The sequence below is a fragment of the Dictyostelium purpureum genome, assembly GCF_000190715.1.
Source record: "Dictyostelium purpureum unplaced genomic scaffold DICPUscaffold_47, whole genome shotgun sequence".
NCBI classification, from domain to species: Eukaryota; Evosea; class Eumycetozoa; order Dictyosteliales; family Dictyosteliaceae; genus Dictyostelium; species Dictyostelium purpureum.
In genome coordinates this window covers 81,091-101,987 of record NW_003519384.1, presented here as the reverse complement: position 1 = coordinate 101,987, position 20,897 = coordinate 81,091, and the positions used below count along the sequence as shown (strand labels likewise).

Sequence of the window (20,897 nt, the reverse complement as noted above, 5' to 3'; positions counted from 1 at the left end):
CCATTTTTTGTCAAATCAATTAATAATAGTTTTATTTATTTTTTATTTTTTTTATTTTTTTTATAATTTTTTTTAAAATATTAATTAGTTGATTCTTCACCATCATTATTAGGCACACCACCAATCATCGGTGATGGTATTTATGATATTTATTCAAATCCACCATTTGAAAACAAATATAATAATGGTAATGGTGCCATTGGTGGAGGTAATAATAACATGTACAGAGGTTTCAATAATATGGGTGGTAGTATGATGAACAATGGTATGGGTAGTGGTATGATGAACAATGGAATGACTAATAATGGTATGAATCAAAATATGGGTAATAAAAAGTTCCAAAGTGTTGGTCCAAATGGTTCAAATCTTTTTGTCTATAATATTCCAAATTATTTCACTGATCAAGAACTTTCAACTTTATTCCAACAATACGGTAATGTTGTAAGTGCTAAGGTCTATTTAGATAAAAACACTGGTGTTAGTAAAGGTTTTGGTAAGTTATAATTTTACAGATATATATTATTAATTCTGTTATTAATGTTCTTTTCTTTTTTTTATAGGCTTTATTAGCTATGATAATCCAACTTCAGCTAGCTTGGCCATTTCAAATCTTAATGGTTCAATGATGGTTGGTAAAAAACTTAAAGTCTCTCTTAAACAAGCAGGACATGGCTCTCAACCATATTAATATTAATATGATTAAAAAAAAAAAAAAAAAAAAAAAAAAAAAAAAAATATTAATAAATAACAATAAAAAGTAATAGTATAAATAAAATAATTATAATAATAATAACAACAACAATAATAATAATAATAATAATAATTGGATTTATAAAACACAATCAATATTAATATGATAAAAATAATAGTTTATTCATCATACTCAAAATAATAACAGTAAAAATATAATCATTACCCAATCATATAGTAATAATAATATTAATAATATAATAATATTAGTAATAGTAGTAGTAATAGTAATAATAATTACAATAATAGTATAATAATAGAAAATCATTATAATTTTAAAAGAGGAAAGAATGTTAATTTTGTATATTTTTCATTTTGTTTCGTTTACTTCCCTCCTAGTAACTCTCTTTCCATGTTATCGTGCTTGTTTCCGATTGGCTAAACACTTTCTTATCACATTGTTATTTTCGAACCACCTTTCTTCCTTTTTCTTTATTTTGTCATTTTTTATCACATACACTTATATTGTACATCATAAAGGATTGGTTGTTTTGGTTAGTAGAAAACAATAATGTGGTTTGATGTTTTGTTTAGAGGTTTAAATAAAATAGTAGTAGTTTTTTATTTTTTATTGGTTTGGTCAATTGTACATGTTGTAGTTGCACGGGATATGTTATGGTCGTTCTTAACTCATCACTTTATATTGTTTTTTGTAAAAAAAAAAAAAAAAAAAAGAAAAAAAAAAAAAAAAAAAAAAAATAATAATTTTAAACAATTAACATTTATGTTGTTTTTTGTATTTTCAAACCCAAAAAAAAAAACTATGTGTACCTTTATTCTTTTTTTTAAATCTTTATTTTTTAACCTATAAATATTTTATTTAAATTTATTTTTTTCTCTTATTCTATACATGTTATCTATACTTTATAATACTTTTTTTTTTTATTATTTTTATTTATAATTTATAATTTATAACCTATAATTCTATTTATTTTTATTTTTTATTTTTTATTTTTATTTTTTATAATTTTCATTTTATTTTTTATTTTATAATTTATAATTCCATTAATAATTATTTATATTTATGTTTATATTTTATATTTTATTTTATACTTTATAATTTATATTTATTATTTATTTATATTTTATAATTTATTGTTTATTTTTTAATTTATTAGTTTTAATTTTATTTTTTATTTTTTATTTTTCATTTTATTTTTCATTTTTCATTTTTCATTTTATGTTTTATTTTTCATTATTGGGTTTTTATATATTATTGAAATTTCTTTGAATTGGCCCAACCATTTGTTCCCCTTTATTATTGTTATTATTGTTATTATTGTTATTGTTTGTAGTCTTATTATTGCTATTGTAGTTTGTGGATGTATTAATACTTCTAATTGGTGGTTTAAGTGTCAGTGATATATGTTGTTGTTGTTGTTGTTGGTGGTGTTGGTGTTGGTGTTGTTGTGTATTGTTTAAAAACTGTTTTACAGTTGGTAAAGTTGGTTTTGATATCCCCAAACTACATTTTTGATTTGTTTTATTATTTAAATTTTTATTAATACTATTGTTATTCATATTGTTATTAATACTATTGTTTTTTGTTATTATTGTTGTATTTGATGGTTGATTTGAACTTGAATTTTTTAAACCTTTAATTTTATTTTGCATTCTTTTGTTTTAATTTTAAATGTTAATAATATTATTTTTAATTTTAATTTTAATTTTTTATTTTTTACTTACGATAATAATTCTTCATCAAAGATAAAGTAACCAGTATTTAGTTTTTGAATTTTGTCATTATAGTTTTCAATTTCAATATTTTTCCTTTTTTTATTTTCTTCTAAATCTATTAATAAAATTTTAAATGTAAGTATATTTTTTTCTTTTCTTTTCTTTTCTTTTCTTTTCTTTTCTTTTCTTTTCTTTTCTTTTCTTTTCTTTTCTTTTCTTTTCTTTTCTTTTTTTTTCTTTTCTTTTCTTTTCTTTTCTTTTCTTTTTTCTTTTCTTTTTTCTTTTTTTTTTTTTTTGATGATGTATAGTTACCTTTTAATTTTCTTTTATAATTTCCATAATCACATTCAAATCTCTTTTGAATTGTTTCATTTTGGCCAATTTTCATATACAAATCCTTTAAATAACCCAATGATTCTTGTTGTATTTTCAGTTTTTGAATATTTTTTGTTTCTTTAATATTAATTGGGTTTGTATAGAATTCAATAAACCAATCAAAGTCTTTAACCCTATCGTAGTAATATTTTCTAAATAAATAAATAAAAAAAAAAAAAAAAAAAAAAAAGTTAATATTTAAATAAAGTTTAATTTTTTAGATAAAGTTTAATTTTCTTACCTTTCTTCATTTCTTTTTTTTATTATTTCTTCGAGTTCATTTTCTAATTGTTGACTTTTTAATTTTAATTCATTTTCTTCTTTTAACTCGTCATTTGTTAATAATTCTAATTGTTTTTGTATTACTTCTATTTTTTTTATTGTTTTTTCGAAATTAATATTATCATTTTCTATTATTAATAATTGGTTTGATATATTGTTGGTGTCTTCTATGGAGATTTGAAGTTTTTTATTATTTAGTTTTAATCTTTCAGTTATTGAAAAAAACTTTATGGATAATATTTCTAGATCGTCTACTATTTTATTATTTATGTTATCTTTATTATTATAAGAACTATTAAAACTTATTTCGCTTATAACTGTTTCTGTACTGCTATTATTAAAACTATTTGTACTATCACTATTCATTGTTGGTGTGTGGGGGGTTTAAATAAAAAAATGAATGTTTTTTTTTTATTTTTTTTATTTATTTTTATTTTTACTTTATTTTTATTTTTAATTTAAATTTAATTTATTATAAAAAAATATAAAAATTATTATTAATTCTTTATTTGGTTATAAAATTATTTTTTTAAGATTGTAATTTTTTCAATATCAATGGTATTACCTTGACCAAAAAGTAATAAAGATTTATTTGAATCCTTATTAAAGAAATTTAATTCCTCATTAATATTTAATGGGTTATAATATTTTGTAGTTTCGGGATTATCGAGATGAACTAAGCCTGATCTGTTTTTACCTGAAATAAAAGTTGAATCCAATAATGAAATTGAACCAAAACATATATTTACGGCATCTGGGAATACTGATTGCTCTTGACCACCTGTGTAGAGGATTAAATTTTCTTTATATTTATCTGAAAGGAAATGACCGACTTTATCTACCATAAATACCATTTTACCATTTACATGCCATTCGATAGTTTTCTTTTCTTTATTATAAATAATTGATAGATCTTGGAATGAGTTATCATTTTCTACATTTAATACTGGAACTGTATAAATAAATGTAGCATAGTCACCATAAATTTGTTTTGAAACTGATAATCTTTCGTAAAGTGCATAAACCATTTTATTTGTAATAAGGAAATCGGATATAATACTTGTTTTGAAGTCTAATACATTGAGCACGCTGCTTGCTAATCTATAGTCAGCTTGGGCATCGGTTACAAAGTTTCCAAATGGATGTTTATCAACGTTTTGTGTTTTACCTCTAGCTGAAAAGTTTACCATTAGGGAGCCAGTTTCGGGAATAGTGAATGAATCACCATTAACAGCTAAAAACTTGATGTGGTCTGCAAAGCTATGCTCTAAACTATCAGTATATGGATTAGAGTTAACTCTTAAAAAACCTTTTTCTCTTTTTATTGAACCTTGGTTTCCAACGTAGGAGCCCCATTGAAAGAAATTCCATTCTCCTTTATCTAAATTATTTAATGTTATCTCTTGTGATTCATTTAGTTCTTTATGAGTATAATCGAAAGTTTTTAAAATTTTAAAATCGCCTTCGTATGGTAAACTTGAATGATTATTATACATTGGTTTTGGTGATGATAATATTTCTAAATTATCTTTTACAATACCTTCAATTGTTTTATATTTCTTTAAAGTTATTGTTTTAATAGGACTATAATATTCTTTATATAATAACGGTGAATGAGTGGATAGTATATCACTTATATGAGTATCAAAAAGTGTTATGCTTGATATTAAAACTATCAACGAAATAAATAAAAAAGATACAAAAGAGTTTTTTTTCATTTTATATATAAAATTTATTTAATTTATTTTATTTATTATTATTTTATTTTTGTTTGTAATATTTTTTGTAGATAAATTATTATTAATAATTATTATTTTTTATCTAAAAGAAATTTAACAAATTAAAAAAAAATTTATTTAAAAAAAAAATAGAAAAAGAAATAGAAATTTTTTTTTTTTTCATTTTCTAAAGTGTAGTTATGTTTTATAAAATAATCACCCCCACTTATATTAACACATCACCGTTTTTAAAATATTTTTTAAAAAAAAAAAATAATAAAAAATACATATTTTTTCATTTGTGAAACCATTTAATTATTTTTTTTTTAAAAAAATAGATGGTATCAAAAGCTTTTCAAAAAAAAAAAAAAAAAATCTTGGGAAAGGTGATTATCATTAACGATTATTTGAAAAAAAAAAAAAAAAAAAGCGCGTGGTTATAAAATTTTTTTTTTTTTTATTATAAAATGTATCATCAACAAATCTGATAATTTTATTAATTTTATATTTATTTACCATCAATAAATCTTAAAATCTTTCTATATATTTTTGCAATAGGACGGTCGGATACAAAATCGTTACCAGTAAAAGTATTTTTGAATCTTCTAATGAGTATATTTAACATTGAACCAAAGAAAAGAGCGAAAACTGTGCCAGTGAGGGTGATAACATTGTAAAGCATACTGAAATCTGGAGTTGGGAGAGTGATTAATAAACCTTCGGTATAGATTCTAATTGGTACTATGCTTTGTTGTTTTTTGTGTTGATAAGTCTCTGTTGACCATTCTAAATTAATAGCATCGTCTTTTAATGGTGTATTTTTATTTTTCTCTAAATCTATATAAGCTGTAACGACACCTGAGCCTAAATCGAAACCTCTATTAGCATCGGGTGGATGCTCTGTATAGTGTAAAAATACTTTGTCGAAATCGACAGAGAATGAAGCTACTGAATTTGGGGGCATTTCAAATGACAACTCTATGGATGATGGTGATGAACGGGTTTCAGCTGGAGAAATTTTCTTAAAGAGGAAGTCACGATCTGCATACTCCTTGTTGTTGATATTAAATTTTAAAGTATGGAAATATAAACGAAGATACCATGGAATGGCTTGGAAATAGGTGATATTGACAGGATGGTTTTGATTATTAAAAATTTGAGTTGAAATACCACCTCTTTCTTGGCCATAACCTGTTAAATGAGTATGTGCAACCACTGGTGTTGGATATTTATTTGATCTATCGAAATTTCTGTACCAATTTAATTTTAATTTCAATGGTTCTTTGTATTTTTTAAGATCGTAAACTAAATATTGTTGATTGGATTGTTGCGATTCTGGATCTGGTGATACCTTTAAACCTGTTTCTAAATTATCTTGTTTTTGAATATAAACTTTACTTGTTGATGCTAAAGGACATGCTGATAAACCGCTATCTTGATGTTTTTTGCCAAGTAATTGATCGACTGAAATCTCTACTATTTCTTGTTGTTGATTCAAGTCATTCACTATGGTTAATGATTGAACAATCTCTAAAGTTGGTGCTAAACATTCGCTATCTTCATTTTTACAAATCTTTCTAATTGTAATTGACATTGAATGATAATGGACATCATAGAGTTTATTTGGTGCTAAAAGTTTACCAATTCCACTTTGTTCACGGCATGGTAAAAGTTTAATCCAAGGTGTAAGATTCTCTGTACAAACTGATTCTCTTGGTAAAATACCATATCTTAATTCCAATGGTACAACCTTGCTTGTGCCATTTTGTGGATTGGTAATTTCAATTGCTGGTACACTATTTCTAGATTGTTCCATATCACCATTATAATAAATATTTGATGAACCTTCTGGTCTAAATGATTGTGATGGGAATGAAGTATGATGGGGTACTTGATATAAAAATTGCATACTAGCACAAAATAAACCTGATAATGAATTTGTTAATTCTTTCCATTGTGCATCAACACTATAATATATATATAAATAAAAAAATTAATATTTCAGTTTTTTTTTAATTTAAATCCTAGTATTTAGCTTACCCTTTTTCTGGTAATGGTTTCATCCATGATATTAATTCAACACCAACTGGGGCAGCTCTTACTGGATAGCCCCAATCTGAATAACTCCATCTACCTTGAGTAAATACTAATGTAAGCTCTTCAATTCCAACTCTTGTTATTAAATCTCCAATTGATCTTGGGAATAAGTCATAATGTTGAACTATAAAGATTTATAAAAATTAATATTTATTATTTAATTATATAATTATTTATTTATTACTTACAAGTTGATTTATCTAAAAAATTTGAATTCCATTCGGTTGTAAATTGTGCATGTGTCATTACCTTTCCTTTTGGAAGAGGTTTAACAATTAATTCTTCAGAAAATGATTGTGTTTCTTCAAAATTTACATGATCATTTTGTTTTGTTGCATTAATATTCAATATATTACTAAATATTAATATTATTACAACAAATGATCCTATATTCAAATTTTTAAAACCCATTTTATAATTATAGGTTTTTAAAAATTTGAATAAAGATATATTATATATTATATTATTAATTAAAAAAAAAATTATAAAAATATAAAAAAAAAAAAAATTTTAATTTTAAAATTTTTTTTTTTTTTTTTTTTTTTTTTTTTTTTTTATAATTAATTTTCATAAAAACACAGTTCACACAAATCCTTTTTTATTTTATTTTAATTATATAAATATTTAATTTCTTTTTACAAATTTTATATTAAATGGTTTTGGACGGATAGTAATAAAAAACAATTCTTTTTCATCAATTTTTTTAATTCCATTTTCACTTTCCAATTTGAAATTTAATAATAGATTACAGAGGAATATATTAATTTCAACTTTGGCAATTTGTTCACCAGGACAACGACGTTTGCCCATTGAAAAAGGATTCAAAAGCTTCTCAACTTTGTTATAGTACTTTTCTTTACCCTCTTCATCAGTTTTAATACAATCATCATTGTTGCTATCATTGCAATCTATCCATCTTTCAGGTTTAAAATGTTCATGGTCTTCAACAAAACGTTCCGAATTATTTAAACCGTAAATATTTTGAAATATCATGGTCTAAATTAAATAGTTCAAGTATTTGTAAGTGTTTTAACATATATATTTTAATATTGGAGATATATTACTTACATTTTTAGGTATAAAATATTCATTGTTTTTACCAACATAGGCATCCTCACGAGAATATCTAAATACACCAAGTGGAACTGCAGGTTTTAATCTCATTGTTTCTTTTATGCAAGAGTTGAACAATGGCAATTTAAGTGTATCACTATAGCTTAGATACTTATCATAAGCAAATGTATTTAAAATTTCGTTGTAAACTTTTTCTTGTATCTCAGGGTTGTTAATCATAAACACAATAAACCACTCTATTGTCGAAACAGTTGTATCGGATCCAGCCAATATTAAATCCAATGAAATATTTTTAATAAATTCCTTGTCACCATTAGTTTCAATAATCAATTGATCAAACAAATCTATTGGGCTTTTTTTTTTAACAAACAATATAGTTATTAGTTTAAATATAAGTATAAAAATAAATTTTAAAATATAAATACTTTTTTATATCCAAATTTTCAAGATGTTCATTATAAATATCCTCTAATATATTCATTATATATTTAAATTCTCTTTCAAAACTTTTACCGTTAAAATAAAAAAAGGGTCTTAATATTGATATGAAATCTGATAGATTTCCTTTACCCAAATGATCAAAAACATTATTAACAGATTTTACAAATTTAGTTGCATTTTCATCTTGGTTTTTGTTATCTGTTAGCTTTTTTGAAAATAACAACTCCATCAAAATATTTAGGGAAAATCTTTTTATCATATTATCATTTGAACTCTATATAAATAATTTTTTCAAAATTATTAATGTAAAAATAATAAAAAATAGTTTTTAAAATAATTAAAATATTACATAAATAAAAGAGCCATTATTCTCACATTTTTTTTTAATATTTTCCCATAAATGATTTAGTTTGTTCATCTATAGTTTTTGAGGACTTTGAAATAATTTTTGTTTTGGTTAATGATGAAATAACAATTAAATGAACTTTAGACCATATTTCAAAATCTGATAAACCCATATTTTGAAAGTTATTTGAGAATAATTTATAGCTTTTTAGTTTAGGTCTTGATGAAAATTTAAAAAAATCAGTTATCCACATTTGTTTAATAATATCCAAATCTGTAACTACCACAGAGTAAATATCACCAAAGTACATTCTATATATGCCATTATAATTTTCTGCAAGCTTTGTTAAGCCTCTATTAGGGAGTAGTGACACTAGATGGAGATTCCCAAGAACAGGTAGGCAAAGAGGCCCTGGTGGTTCATTTTTATTTCTTTTTATATTTTTTAAAAACTTTTTATTGGCACCAAAGAAAAAAATTAGAAAAGAGTTAATATTTTCAAATAAATAAATTATTTATAAAAAATTATCAAACTTACAAAATCAAAAACCAAATAACCAAATATTAAATAAAACAATATCCCAATTATATCCATGTATACTTTTTTTAATTATTATAATAAAATTAAATTAAATAAAATATTTTGGCATTTTATAATTTTTTCAAATTCATTAATTATTTTATATTTTATAAATTTGAAATTAAATTTTAATTAAGGATTTTTTCTTTAAAATATAAAAATTATCAATAAATTTAGATTATTTATTTTATAATTTTTTTCATATTTTATAAAATTATCTATTGTTTCCAATATTAATTAATATTTTGGAAATTAAAGATAAAATTTTTTTTTTTTCTTTTATTTGGGAATAAATTTAATATAACCTTTACCCCGACATAATTTCACTTCATTATTAATTATAAAAAACCAATTATTATTATTTATGGATAAAGTATATTAATAAAAATTACTTGGGTTTATTTTTATTTTTATTTTTATTTTTATTTAATTTTTATTTATTTTCTTTTGGTAAACTTCATTGAAAAAGGTTTTGGACGGATTGTTATGAAAAATAATTCCTTTTCATCAATTATTCCATTTTCATTTGGATTTGATATCTTGAAATTATAAAATAGGTTGCATAAAAAAATACTAATTTCTACTTTGGCAATTTGTTCTCCTGGACAACGACGCTTACCAATTGAAAATGGGTTAAATAGCTTATCTAGTTTTTGATAGTATTTGTCTTTGTTTTCTTTTTCCATTAAGTCATCATTGAAATCTTGATCATTTTCATTTTTTTCTTCGTTTTTATTATTCATCCATCTATCTGGTAAAAACAAAGAACAATCTTTAATAAAACGTTCTGAATTATATAAACCAAATATATTTTGAAATATCATGGTCTATTAAAAAAAACATATTAGTATTTAATTTTTATATGATCTTGGTATCAATTTACATACGTTCTTTGGTATAAAGTATTCATTATTTTTACCCACATAAGAATCTTGACGTGAGTATCTAAATAGACCCAATGGTGCTGGTGGTTTTATACGAATAGTTTCTTTAAGACACGCATTAAAATACTGTAGTTTTAAAGTGTCATTATAAGAAATAAATTTTATATTGTTACCAAATGTATCTAAAAGCTCTTTATATAACCGCTCTTGCATAACAGGATTGTTAATCATAAATAAAATGAAATATTCAATAGTGCATGTTATAGTGTCAGAACCTGCTAAAATTAAATCTAATGATACATTTTTTATAAATTCTTTATCCCCATTAGTTTCAATAATTAATTGGTCGAATAAATCATTTGGACTATAAAAAAAAATGTTAACAATTATTTAATGAATTTTTAAAGACATTATTATACATACTTATGAGTATCTAAATTAACCAGGTGTTCATTGTATATATTCTCAAGGATATCCATTAGATATTTAAATTCTCTTTCAAAACCCTTTCCCGAAAAATAATATAGTGGTCTTAGTATCGATATAAAATCTGATAAATTTCCTTTACCTAAATATTCAAATACACTATTTACCGATTTAACAAATTCTGTAGCATCATCATTTTGATTTTCATTATTTGTTAATTTTTTTGAAAATAATATCTCCATCAATATATTTAATGAAAATGTTTTAATAATTTTTTTATTAGAACCCTATTATGAATAAAAAAAAAGATTAGTATATTGTAATATAAAAAAAATAAATATTAATACCTACAATAACAAAAGAGCTTGTTTCATTACATTTTTCATTTATATAATATAAAAGTGATTTAGTTTGTTCATCTATTGTAGTGGCTGATTTTGATATGATTTTTGTTTTAGTTAGAGATGATACTATAATTAAATGAACTTTAGACCACGTTTCAAGATCTGATAGACCTAAATTTTGAAAATTATTTGACCATGATTTACAGCTTCGAGGTTTGGGTCTATCTGCAAATTTTATAAAATCATTTACCCACATTTGTTTAATGATATCAAAGTCTGTGACCACCACTGTGTACATATCTCCAAAATATATTCTATAAATACCCTTATATTTATCTGCTAATCTTGTTAACCCCCTATGTGGCAATAATGTTAATTGATGTAAGTTTCCAATTAAAGGTAGAGATAATGGTCCTGGGGGTTCATTTTTTTTTTTTTTAATATTTTTTTTTACCTATAATTTTAAAAAAAAAGAATAATTAATATTAATTATTATTATAAATTAAAATATAGTAATACAGGGACACTAACAAAATCTATAAAAAAATATATTATTATTATATAAAATATAAAATAAATAAAGTTCATTTATTATTTTAAATTTTAAAGAAATAATAAAGTTATGTTATATTAAGCAAATAATTAAAAAAAACATCTTTGTAATTCAAAAAAAAAAAAAAAATAAAAAAAAAAAAAAAAAGAAATAAAAAAAAATAAAAAATTTATTACAGATACACACTTCCAAAAAATAAAAAATTAAAACTAAATATATTTAATAAATTGTTTATTTTCTGATGGTTATATATTTATATGCATATATTTATATATTTATATTTGTTTTTTTTTGACATATTAATAAATAAAATATTATTTCCTTGGTATCAATTTTAAGTTGTGTGGTTTTGGGTGAATTGTAATACCAAAATCTTCAGTTTCATCGATGTGATTTCCATCCCAAGGTTCTATAATATAGTTTAATAAAATATTTGCACATAATACATAAAGTTCCATAACACCAAGATTCATTCCCACGCAACCTCTGGGACCATATCCAAAAGGAATTGAGATCCTTTCTAAATCATTAAAGAATTTATTTTTGTTTTCAATTTTTTGTTCAAAATAATCCTTTTCCTTTGAATCTTCCATTTGATTTATTTTTATTTTTAGTTCTTTTAATTTGTTATACTCTATCCATCTTTCAGGTCTATATACATCTGGATCATCTAAATATCTTTTTGAAGTTCCCATTCCATAAATATTTTGAATAATAAGAGTATTTTTTGGTATGAAATAATTGTTTACTGTAGTATCTTTTGATGTAGTTCTTGGTAACCCTAAACTAGTTGTTGGTTTAACCCCTAAAAAAAAAAATTAAAATTTGATCTCATGTGAATAAAATAAAATTTTATACATACTCGATACTTCACGAATGCAAGCATTAATATAAGGAGTTTTTAATTTTTCAGAATAAGGTATAAATGTACAATCTCTACCAAATTCATCAATAATTTCCTTATATGCTTTTTCTTGAATATCTTTATGATTTGCCATTAACAAAAGAAACCACTCTACAGTTACTCCAACAGTATCAGAACCAGCTATTAAGAAATCCACCATAGATGAGACTACTTCAACTTGATTGTAGTTTGTACCAATAATTAATAAATCCATAATATCTTTTGGATTATCTTGGTCTAATTGTTGAACATGTTGATCATATATTTCATTTAAATATTCTCTAATTGCTTTAAAACTATCCTCATACTCTTTCATTGTCCAATGATAAAAGAATTTTTGAAAGAACATTGAATCTTCGACTAAACTTGCACCTAATTTTTTAAATATAATCTTTTTAGGTTCTTCAAAGATATGCATATCATTCATACCTTCTCCGCAAATTTTTCTTCCATACGAAACATCTGAAACTATGTTAAGTGAGTATGTATGACAATGTAATTTTGGGTAAAACTAAAAAAAAAATTAGTATTACTTTTAAATACTAAAAAAAATATTAAATACATACAGGTTTATTGTTATCTACATGGTCTTTAATTGAATTTAAAAATATATTGGTTTCATATTCCACCAGTGATTCATAGTTTTTAACCTTTGTTTTAGTGAACGATCCTGCAACTAGTTTTCTTATATTTTTCCAAATTTCATCATTTGAAAATGAAAGGTTTCTATATCCCTCTGAAAAGATTTCGAATGTCTTGAAATGAGGTCTATTTACAAAAACATCAAAATGCTCACTTGATGACCAAATTTGATTAATCCATTCTGGGTCAGAAACAACGATTGAGTATCTATCACCTATCCAAAACGAGAATATACCACCATACTTTTCAGATAATTCTTTTACTGAACGATTTGGTAATTCGCTAAATAAATATATATGTCCAATAATTGGTAAACTTAAGTTTTTAATTGCTGGTACATAAGTTTTTGTTAAACTTAAATTTATATTTTTTCTAACCTATAAAATAAAGTATAAAAAAAATTATTATATAAATATTAATATGAGTAATGCAAATATTAATAAATTTTTTATTTTATTTTTTTTATTTTTAAATATTTACAAAATCATAAATACAATATAATATAAATGTTATTAATAAAAATAAAAATGTATTCATTCTAATTCCTATATATATAAAAAAGATGTTAATATTTAGTTTAAAGAGAATAACATAAAATAAACCTACAGTTTTCTTTTAAAAAGTAATTATAAATAAATAAATAAAAAAAATAAAAATAATTTCTATCTTTTGGTTCTCCAAAGGTTTTTCTATTTTGAAAATAATCTAAACTTAGTTCCTTTTAAAAAAAAAAATTACCTATCGAATTTATTTTACTATTAAACTATAAAAGATTTGCATAATATGAAAAATGAAAAAAATGGTTTTTTCGTCGATTGGAACATTTTTTTTTGTTTATTTTATAAATTTGATAAGAAAAAAAAAATAATTAAAAATAACAATAAAAAAAAAAAAAAATCCTTTTTTTTATTTTTTTTTGTATTTTTTTTTTTATTTTTTAAATTAATTTTTAAATTTCATTTTTTTATTTTTTTATTTTTTTTTTTTTATTTTTTTTTAATAAAATATTATTCATTCACATTTATTTTTAAAATATGATCAAAAATATTTTTAATAAAAATAATTGCAAGCTTTTATCATTACAACAACAATATTATAGACAATTAAATTTAGTTAGACTTTATAGCAATATGTCAACAGTAATCAATAGTGACAGATCAAAACTTTTTGTTTCACCAAAATGGTTAAATGACAATCAAAACAATGTTAAAATTGTTGATGCATCATGGTTTATGGGTCACGAAAAGAGAGATCCAAGAAAAGAATATACTCAAAAACAAATTAAAGGCAGCAAGTTATTTGACATTGATGAAATTTGTGACAAGAGTGTCCCATTGCCACACAATCTTCCAAGTGCAGAAGTTTTCGAAAGAGAAATGAAACGTTTAGGTATCAAAAATGACGACCATATTATTATTTATGACACTCGTGGTCAATATGTAGCATCAGCACGTGTTTGGTGGACTTTTCTTGTTTTTGGCCATAATCCAAATAAAGTCAGTTTACTTGAAGGTGGTTTACCAGCTTGGGAAAAGAATGGTTATCCAGTTACTGCAGGCGATATCAAAAATAATACAGACGATTCTGTAAGCTATAAAGCTACTTTTAATAAAGACTTGGTTAAAGATAAACAACAAATGTTAGAAAATCTCACATCAAAGAAATATCAAGTTGTTGATGCAAGATCTGCAGATAGATTCTGGGGTAGAGTCGACGAACCAAGACCAGGTCTTTATAGAGGTCACATTCCAGAATCATTAAATATTCCATGGACTGATCTCATCGATCAAAATAATGGCTACATTCCAAAAGATAAAGTTCTTCAAACCTTTAAAGATAAAGGTATCGATCTTTCAAGTGATATTGCTACTACTTGTGGTTCAGGTACTACTGCCGCTGTACTTTCACTTGGTCTTTATAGTCTCGGCTATCCATTAGCTCCAATTTATGATGGCTCATGGTCCGAATGGGGTCTTCTTAACGAAAAATTACCACGTTCATGTTCTGGAGAAAATTAAAATATAAATAAATAAAATATTTAAAATAACATAATAAATATAACAAACCTATTTAAAATAATATAATAAATATATGTATATTATGTTTTTTTTTTTTCTTTTTTTTATATATAAATATAAATAAAGATTATAATTTATAATTTTATTTGAATTTTATTGTTGTTTTTAATAAAAAATAAATTTACTGCATAATTTTACTATTGATTGTAATTTAAATTTTAGATACTATTTATTTTAAAATATTTAATTATTAGATTATTATTTCTTTTTTTAAATTGTAAAGTTTTTAGAGTTTGATATATTTATTTTGGTCCCAAATAATATTTTCGGTAATTTCGTGAATAGAATTCATACCAGTAAAAGCCATGGATAATTGGAGTTCACTGTTTAATAGATTTAAAACTCTTAAAACACCATCTTTGCCGCCGCAACTTAAACCCCAAATTACTGGTCTACCAATTAAAACAGCATTGGCACCAAATGCCAAAGCTTTAAGAATATCGGTACCTCTACGAATACCACCATCTAAAATGAGTGGGATTTTACCTTGGACTACTTTAGAAATTGCTGGTAAAACTTCGATAGTTGATGGAGAGGTATCTAATTGACGACCACCATGGTTACTAACAATAATACCATCTGCACCATGCTTTAATGCTTCAGCAGCATCTTGTGGGCACATAACACCTTTAACTAAAACTGGAAGAGTAGTAATAGATCTTAACCATTCTAAATCTTTCCAAGTTAATCCTGGATCAATCATTGTTGCCATATATTGATTTAAACCACCTTCTAAATTTGATAATAATAAATGTTCAAAATTCTTTAAAAATAAACCATTTGGTAATTTAAATCTAAAAAAAAAAAAATTAATATTATTATTTGTTGTTGTTTAATAGTTTTATATTTAAACTTACTGATTTTTATAGTCTGCATCTCTTTTACCTAAAAATGGTGTATCTACAGTAACAACAAGTGCTTTGTATCCAAGCTTTTCAACTCTTTTAACTAAATCTTCTGAAACTTTTCTATCTTTAAATACATAAAGTTGGAACCATCCTGGGTTACCATTTGAATGTTTTGATACATCTTCAACAGATGTGGTGGATAAACTACTTAATGTCATAATAGTTCCAAATTCTTTTGCAGCTTCTAAAGTATCCAATTCACCATTTGGATGTGCCATTCTTTGCATAGCCCATGGTGCAATCTAAAGTAAAAATATTAATATTAATATTATTGAAAGATATGAAACTTTTAAAAATTTAAAAAAATCTAAAAAAAAATCTTTTTTTTTTAAAAATTTTTTTTTTAATTATTATTTTTTATAATTATTATTAATTAAATAAAACTTACCATAATTGGAGTTGAAAGATCTTGGCCATAAATTTTAGTTTTAGTTGAAACTTTAGATACATTAACTAATGATCTTGGAACCAATTTGATTCTTGTAAAGGCATTTTCATTCTCAGCTAAAGTAGATTGATCATTTGAGCCTGATGCATAATAATCATATACCATTTTTGGTAACTTTTTTCTAGCCTCCTCTTTCATTTCAGCTACAGTTACAAAAGCATCCATTGGATTAGTTGCCTTGTTTGTAAATTGATTTGATTTATCAATTGTTGTATTAATAATTTTAGCTGGAGCTGAATTCATTTTTGTTTTTGTTTTTATTTGTTTTGTTTATTTTTAATTATTTTTTGTTTTTTATATAAATAACAATAATGATATATGAAGATATTTAAAGTTATTATTATTATTATTATTATGTTATTATATGTTGCTGCTGAATAAAAATAAAATGAACCACTAAATTCAGACCGAAATAAATATTTTAAAAAAAAAAATAAAAAAAAATAAAAAAATAAAATTAAATAAAATTTTATTTTTTTATTTTTTTTTATTTTTATAAATTTAATTGAAATATAGTGAATGATAATACATATTTGGTGAATGATAATTTAAGATTATAATAGTACTACTGTAAAAACAAAAAATAGTAAACATAAAAATAAAAAAACATACCTAAAAGATATTTATGAACTGAAATATTAATTATGAATCCACCACTAAACATTAATGTTTATATTACAAAAAAAAATAAAAATAAAAAAATAAAAAATGAATAATAAGTAATTATAATAAATAATAAAATCTAAAAGCAAGTTATATATGACACAGTACCAAATTTAAATATGTAAATATTGGTTATTGTATTATTTAACCCACAAAAACATACAAATAAATCCTTTACACCCCCAAAAAAAAAAAAGTCAAAACAATCCCTCATAATAATATTTGAAATGATGAATTCATTGTTTTTTATTATGGGGCAACTAAAAATATAAAAAGTAACTTGTTGTATTACAATTTTTTTTTTATTTGAATCTGTAAATTAATTTTGTATGTTTTATAGATCAGATTCAAGTGATAAAAATTATTATAAATAATTATAAATATAAACCCTTTAATATATACATTTATTTTTTTCTATCAATACCTAATATGTTTATGATTTAACAGATATCATAGTGAGATTAAACCACTTCTATCACAATTTAATTTAAACAGAAAAAAAATAAAACAAATATATCATCTTATATTTAATTAAACAAAAAAAAGGGGGTTATTTTATTCAAACGAGTGCAAAATATTATATTTAGTATTGAAATTAATTATTAGTTTACTATTTATAAAAATAATAATTAACTAATTCAATTTTTTTATTTTTTTATTTTTTTTATTTATTTTTTTTTAAAATAAAATAATGTTGTTTTTGTTGCTTCTTTGTTAAATACTACTACTATTACTACTGCTGTTGGTCTAAAAAATTAAAAGTAAAAAAAAAACTTTTTAAAAAAAAAAAAAAGAATGGTAATGAACTTTTTTTTGATGATTCTTTCTAAAGATGGTGAACTGTTGATGCTTTGTCTTCCTTCTTGCATATAATAACTACTACACCGTCTCTTTTACCAACAATTGAACCAGCAATAGGCGAGGCTAATCTAATTACTTTGCTAAAATGACCTTCTTGAATATCCATTTGTTTACAATTTACAAAAGAGGTTGGAACATAAATCTCTGAACCATTTGGGATTTGAATAGTATCTGGAAGAGAGATAACACCTTCTAAGATGATATCCATTTGATTTACAATAATTTTTAGAGCATTTGGTTTATAGAATGGAATAAATGCATAGATGATAAAATGTTCATTATTTTCGATTACATTTACTGGGATACTATTCATCTTAAAGTAGTTTACATGAGCACCTTTTTTGCTGTGTGTACCTGTACTTGAGGCGAATGGAGTACTATTAAATTGACTAGTGTTACATTGTGATGAGGATGAAGATGATGTAGTGGTTGTAGTAGTGGTTGTATTATTACTATTATTTAAAATTGAATTTGAAAAAGCATTATTTTGACTTAAAATTTCAAATCCTTCTAAATCGATATTTTTGAAATTTGAACCTGATGATGATAAAGATGGTGTACCATTGTTATTACTGCTGTTGTTGCTATTGGTACCATTTGTACTATTATTTAATGATGACATTAAAGCTGAATTATTTTGGGCCAATTGTGTATTTAAATTATTTGCATATTCATTATCATCAACACTATTAATTTTTTTACTTCCTTGTTTTTGATCCTTCAAATCGTTTTCCCATCTTAAAAGATCTTCTTGGCTATAGTTCCAATCTGGGTGGTTGTATTTAAAATCAATACCATAATGTTGAGCACTTAATTCACTAGAATGGACAAACTCTAGGTATGGAAGAAGAGTTGCATATTTTATACAAGTTAGAAAAGAGTCGTGGTTATTTAAAACACCATTTGAAATATCATGATTCTTTTTTCTTTTTCTCTTTTTAACATCATTTTTGTTTGATAATCTTTCATTTTCTGCTGATGTAATATATTCTTTAATTGTTTCCTAAATTAATTTAATTTATTTAAAAAATTAGTATTATATTATTTTTTTATTTTTGAAACAAATAATTACATCTTCTAAATTTTGAAAAATAAAAGTATATACAGCACCACAAAGATTTGCCATATCATTTGGTTGTTTATATCTCTTATCAATTGTAATTTTACTTGTATATAGTGCCAAAACGGTTGATCTTGCTATTGTTGGTGATTTTTTATTTGGAGATACTCTAAAGTAGAAATTTAAAAAGTTTAAAGCCTCTTTCTTTTTATCATCTTGACTTCTTTCTGTGACAGGTCTTAATTTCTTTTGTTGTTGTTGTAAAAGTTGTGTGTAGATAACTGATGGTTGTTGTAATGTTTGATAATGGGGAACTAATACTGGTGGGGGTGGTGGGGGTGGTGGAGGTACATAAAAACTATTTTGTTGTGGTTGGAACAAACTTGGTGATGTTGATGTAGTGGTAGTAGTAGTATTTGAGGGGGTAGGTGGTGCAGTTGAATTATTAGTACTTCCAGTGCTTTCATTTAAAACAATGCCATTACTTGCAGTAGTTGTTGTTAAAACTATTTCATTATTGCTGCCACTTAAATGGTGTGGGTGAAGGTGATTATTATCTATTGTCATAGTTAATGTTTGGCTGTCTATGTTATTTATAATATCACTATTGTTATTAATAATGATGGTGGTTCCATCGTTAGTTAATTCACCATTTGCTTCAATAACATTACTATTGCTATCACCACTTATACTAAGTTGTTGTTGATTATTACTATCATTATTATTAGTGTTATTGTTTTGAATATTATTTATAATAGTAACATTATTGGAACTATTATTATTATCTTTATCTTGTTGATATAAAAAAAGTTGATCTTGGTTACTGGAATCCAAACTGAAAAGGAAACCACCAGAATCACCAAGTGACATTATTATTATTTGTTTTTATATAATTATTATTTAATAAAAAAAATACTTTATTTTATTTTTAGTTTTATAAAATATAAATTTGCTTATTAGATAAATGTTTAGTTTTTTTTAGTGCAATGTTGTTTTGTGCAAAAGATATTTAATTTTGATAAATAAAAAAAATAAAAAATAATTAGTGTGTAACTTTTTTTTATTATAAAAAAATAAAAAATAAAAAAAAATAAAAAATTTAAAAAAAAAAAAAAAAATATTTTTCAAAAAAAAACCTCCAAATTTAACTTTTTTTTATAATAAAATTCATTTATTTAAATATTTTTTAGAAATTTAAAAATTAAATTTCTTTCTCATATTTGCAAATTTAAAAATTGTATTTCTTTCTTATAAGTATATACACAAATTTAAAAAATTAAAATATATTAATAAACATTAAAAATAAAAAAACATTAATTTAATCAATAAAAAATTTTTTTTAACAAAATTAAAAAAACTATAAATATGGTGTAATTTTTTTTTTATTTATTTATTTTTTAAAAATAAATTCAATTGCTCGTTGTAAGTAAATCACTTTAATTTTAATAATTGTAAAATAAAAATAAAAAAAAAAAAAAAAAAAATAAAAAAATAAAAAAAACTATTGGAAAATGGGGTTGGAAATTAAATACAATAATATTTTTGTTTTTGGTTAAATTTTCGATTTTGATCGAACATATTAATAAATTCTGATCAGACACATTAATAAATTTTAAGTTTCTTAAACTTTGTTTAATTAAATTAAGCTTCTTAAACTTTGTTTAATTAAATTAAGTTTCTTAAACTTTGTTTAATTAAATAAGTTTCTTAAACTTTGTTTAATTAAATTAAGTTTCTTAAATTTAGTTTAATTAAATTAAGTTTTCAGAATTTGAATAAATTGTTTT

General features: G+C 22.8%; 10 protein-coding genes across 10 annotated transcripts in view; 2 read left to right on the top strand and 8 right to left on the bottom strand.

Moving 5' to 3' along the window:
* DICPUDRAFT_97075 (uncharacterized protein) overlaps positions 1 to 764 on the top strand; it is a gene marked incomplete at its 5' end in the record, with an annotated part of 2,105 nt that extends 1,341 nt beyond the window's left edge. Inside the window, 2 exons of the mRNA XM_003285493.1 lie at positions 89 to 493; positions 561 to 764. Coding sequence (XP_003285541.1) covers positions 89 to 493; positions 561 to 688 — 533 coding nt within the window. The 3' untranslated portion in view covers positions 689 to 764. The remainder of the gene's footprint in view (positions 1 to 88; positions 494 to 560) is intronic.
* Positions 765 to 1,956: 1,192 nt separating this feature from the next.
* DICPUDRAFT_76463 (uncharacterized protein) lies at positions 1,957 to 3,450 on the bottom strand (the record flags this gene model as incomplete). Its single annotated transcript, XM_003285477.1, has 4 exons — positions 1,957 to 2,365; positions 2,437 to 2,542; positions 2,740 to 2,954; positions 3,044 to 3,450. The coding sequence occupies 4 exons, from the start codon at positions 3,448 to 3,450 to the stop codon at positions 1,957 to 1,959; spliced, it is 1,137 nt and encodes a 378-aa protein (XP_003285525.1).
* Positions 3,451 to 3,605: 155 nt separating this feature from the next.
* Positions 3,606 to 7,310, bottom strand: DICPUDRAFT_29464 (uncharacterized protein; the record flags this gene model as incomplete). The annotated part of the gene is made up of 4 exons (XM_003285476.1): positions 3,606 to 4,756; positions 5,319 to 6,769; positions 6,843 to 7,023; positions 7,088 to 7,310. The coding sequence occupies 4 exons, from the start codon at positions 7,308 to 7,310 to the stop codon at positions 3,606 to 3,608; spliced, it is 3,006 nt and encodes a 1,001-aa protein (XP_003285524.1).
* Positions 7,311 to 7,523: 213 nt separating this feature from the next.
* DICPUDRAFT_76460 (uncharacterized protein) lies at positions 7,524 to 8,673 on the bottom strand (the record flags this gene model as incomplete). The annotated part of the gene is made up of 3 exons (XM_003285475.1): positions 7,524 to 7,895; positions 7,968 to 8,325; positions 8,399 to 8,673. The coding sequence occupies 3 exons, from the start codon at positions 8,671 to 8,673 to the stop codon at positions 7,524 to 7,526; spliced, it is 1,005 nt and encodes a 334-aa protein (XP_003285523.1).
* A 124-nt stretch (positions 8,674 to 8,797) lies between these two features.
* Positions 8,798 to 9,070, bottom strand: DICPUDRAFT_149418 (uncharacterized protein; the record flags this gene model as incomplete). The annotated part of the gene is made up of 1 exon (XM_003285474.1): positions 8,798 to 9,070. One exon carries the CDS (start codon positions 9,068 to 9,070, stop codon positions 8,798 to 8,800), a length of 273 nt encoding a protein of 90 aa, XP_003285522.1.
* A 706-nt stretch (positions 9,071 to 9,776) lies between these two features.
* DICPUDRAFT_29455 (uncharacterized protein) lies at positions 9,777 to 11,581 on the bottom strand (the record flags this gene model as incomplete). Its single annotated transcript, XM_003285473.1, has 5 exons — positions 9,777 to 10,166; positions 10,227 to 10,587; positions 10,647 to 10,936; positions 11,007 to 11,447; positions 11,525 to 11,581. The coding sequence occupies 5 exons, from the start codon at positions 11,579 to 11,581 to the stop codon at positions 9,777 to 9,779; spliced, it is 1,539 nt and encodes a 512-aa protein (XP_003285521.1).
* A 279-nt stretch (positions 11,582 to 11,860) lies between these two features.
* On the bottom strand, positions 11,861 to 13,427 carry DICPUDRAFT_29435 (uncharacterized protein; the record flags this gene model as incomplete). The annotated part of the gene is made up of 3 exons (XM_003285472.1): positions 11,861 to 12,351; positions 12,409 to 12,961; positions 13,017 to 13,427. Coding segments are annotated over 3 exons (1,455 nt in total), but the record flags the coding sequence as incomplete, so codon positions are not given.
* A 795-nt stretch (positions 13,428 to 14,222) lies between these two features.
* DICPUDRAFT_29429 (uncharacterized protein) lies at positions 14,223 to 15,110 on the top strand (the record flags this gene model as incomplete). The annotated part of the gene is made up of 1 exon (XM_003285492.1): positions 14,223 to 15,110. The coding sequence occupies one exon, from the start codon at positions 14,223 to 14,225 to the stop codon at positions 15,108 to 15,110; it is 888 nt and encodes a 295-aa protein (XP_003285540.1).
* Positions 15,111 to 15,216: 106 nt separating this feature from the next.
* On the bottom strand, positions 15,217 to 16,769 carry DICPUDRAFT_97074 (uncharacterized protein; the record flags this gene model as incomplete). The annotated part of the gene is made up of 3 exons (XM_003285471.1): positions 15,217 to 15,964; positions 16,028 to 16,320; positions 16,467 to 16,769. The coding sequence occupies 3 exons, from the start codon at positions 16,767 to 16,769 to the stop codon at positions 15,397 to 15,399; spliced, it is 1,164 nt and encodes a 387-aa protein (XP_003285519.1). The 3' UTR covers positions 15,217 to 15,396.
* A 996-nt stretch (positions 16,770 to 17,765) lies between these two features.
* Positions 17,766 to 20,109, bottom strand: DICPUDRAFT_97073 (uncharacterized protein). The gene is made up of 2 exons (XM_003285470.1): positions 19,123 to 20,109; positions 17,766 to 19,053 (listed from the first exon to the last, which is right to left on the bottom strand). The coding sequence occupies exons 1-2, from the start codon at positions 19,978 to 19,980 to the stop codon at positions 18,016 to 18,018; spliced, it is 1,896 nt and encodes a 631-aa protein (XP_003285518.1). The 5' UTR covers positions 19,981 to 20,109; the 3' UTR covers positions 17,766 to 18,015.
* Positions 20,110 to 20,897: the final 788 nt, after the last annotated feature.

Coding starts and splice junctions, on each gene's coding strand:
- DICPUDRAFT_97073 (XM_003285470.1), bottom strand. CDS start 19,980: ATGTCACTTGGTGATTCTGGTGGTTTCCTTTTCAGTTTGGATTCCAGT. Junction 19,054..19,122: donor TTTTTCAAAATTTAGAAGAT/GTAATTATTTGT, acceptor AAATTAATTTAG/GAAACAATTAAAGAATATAT.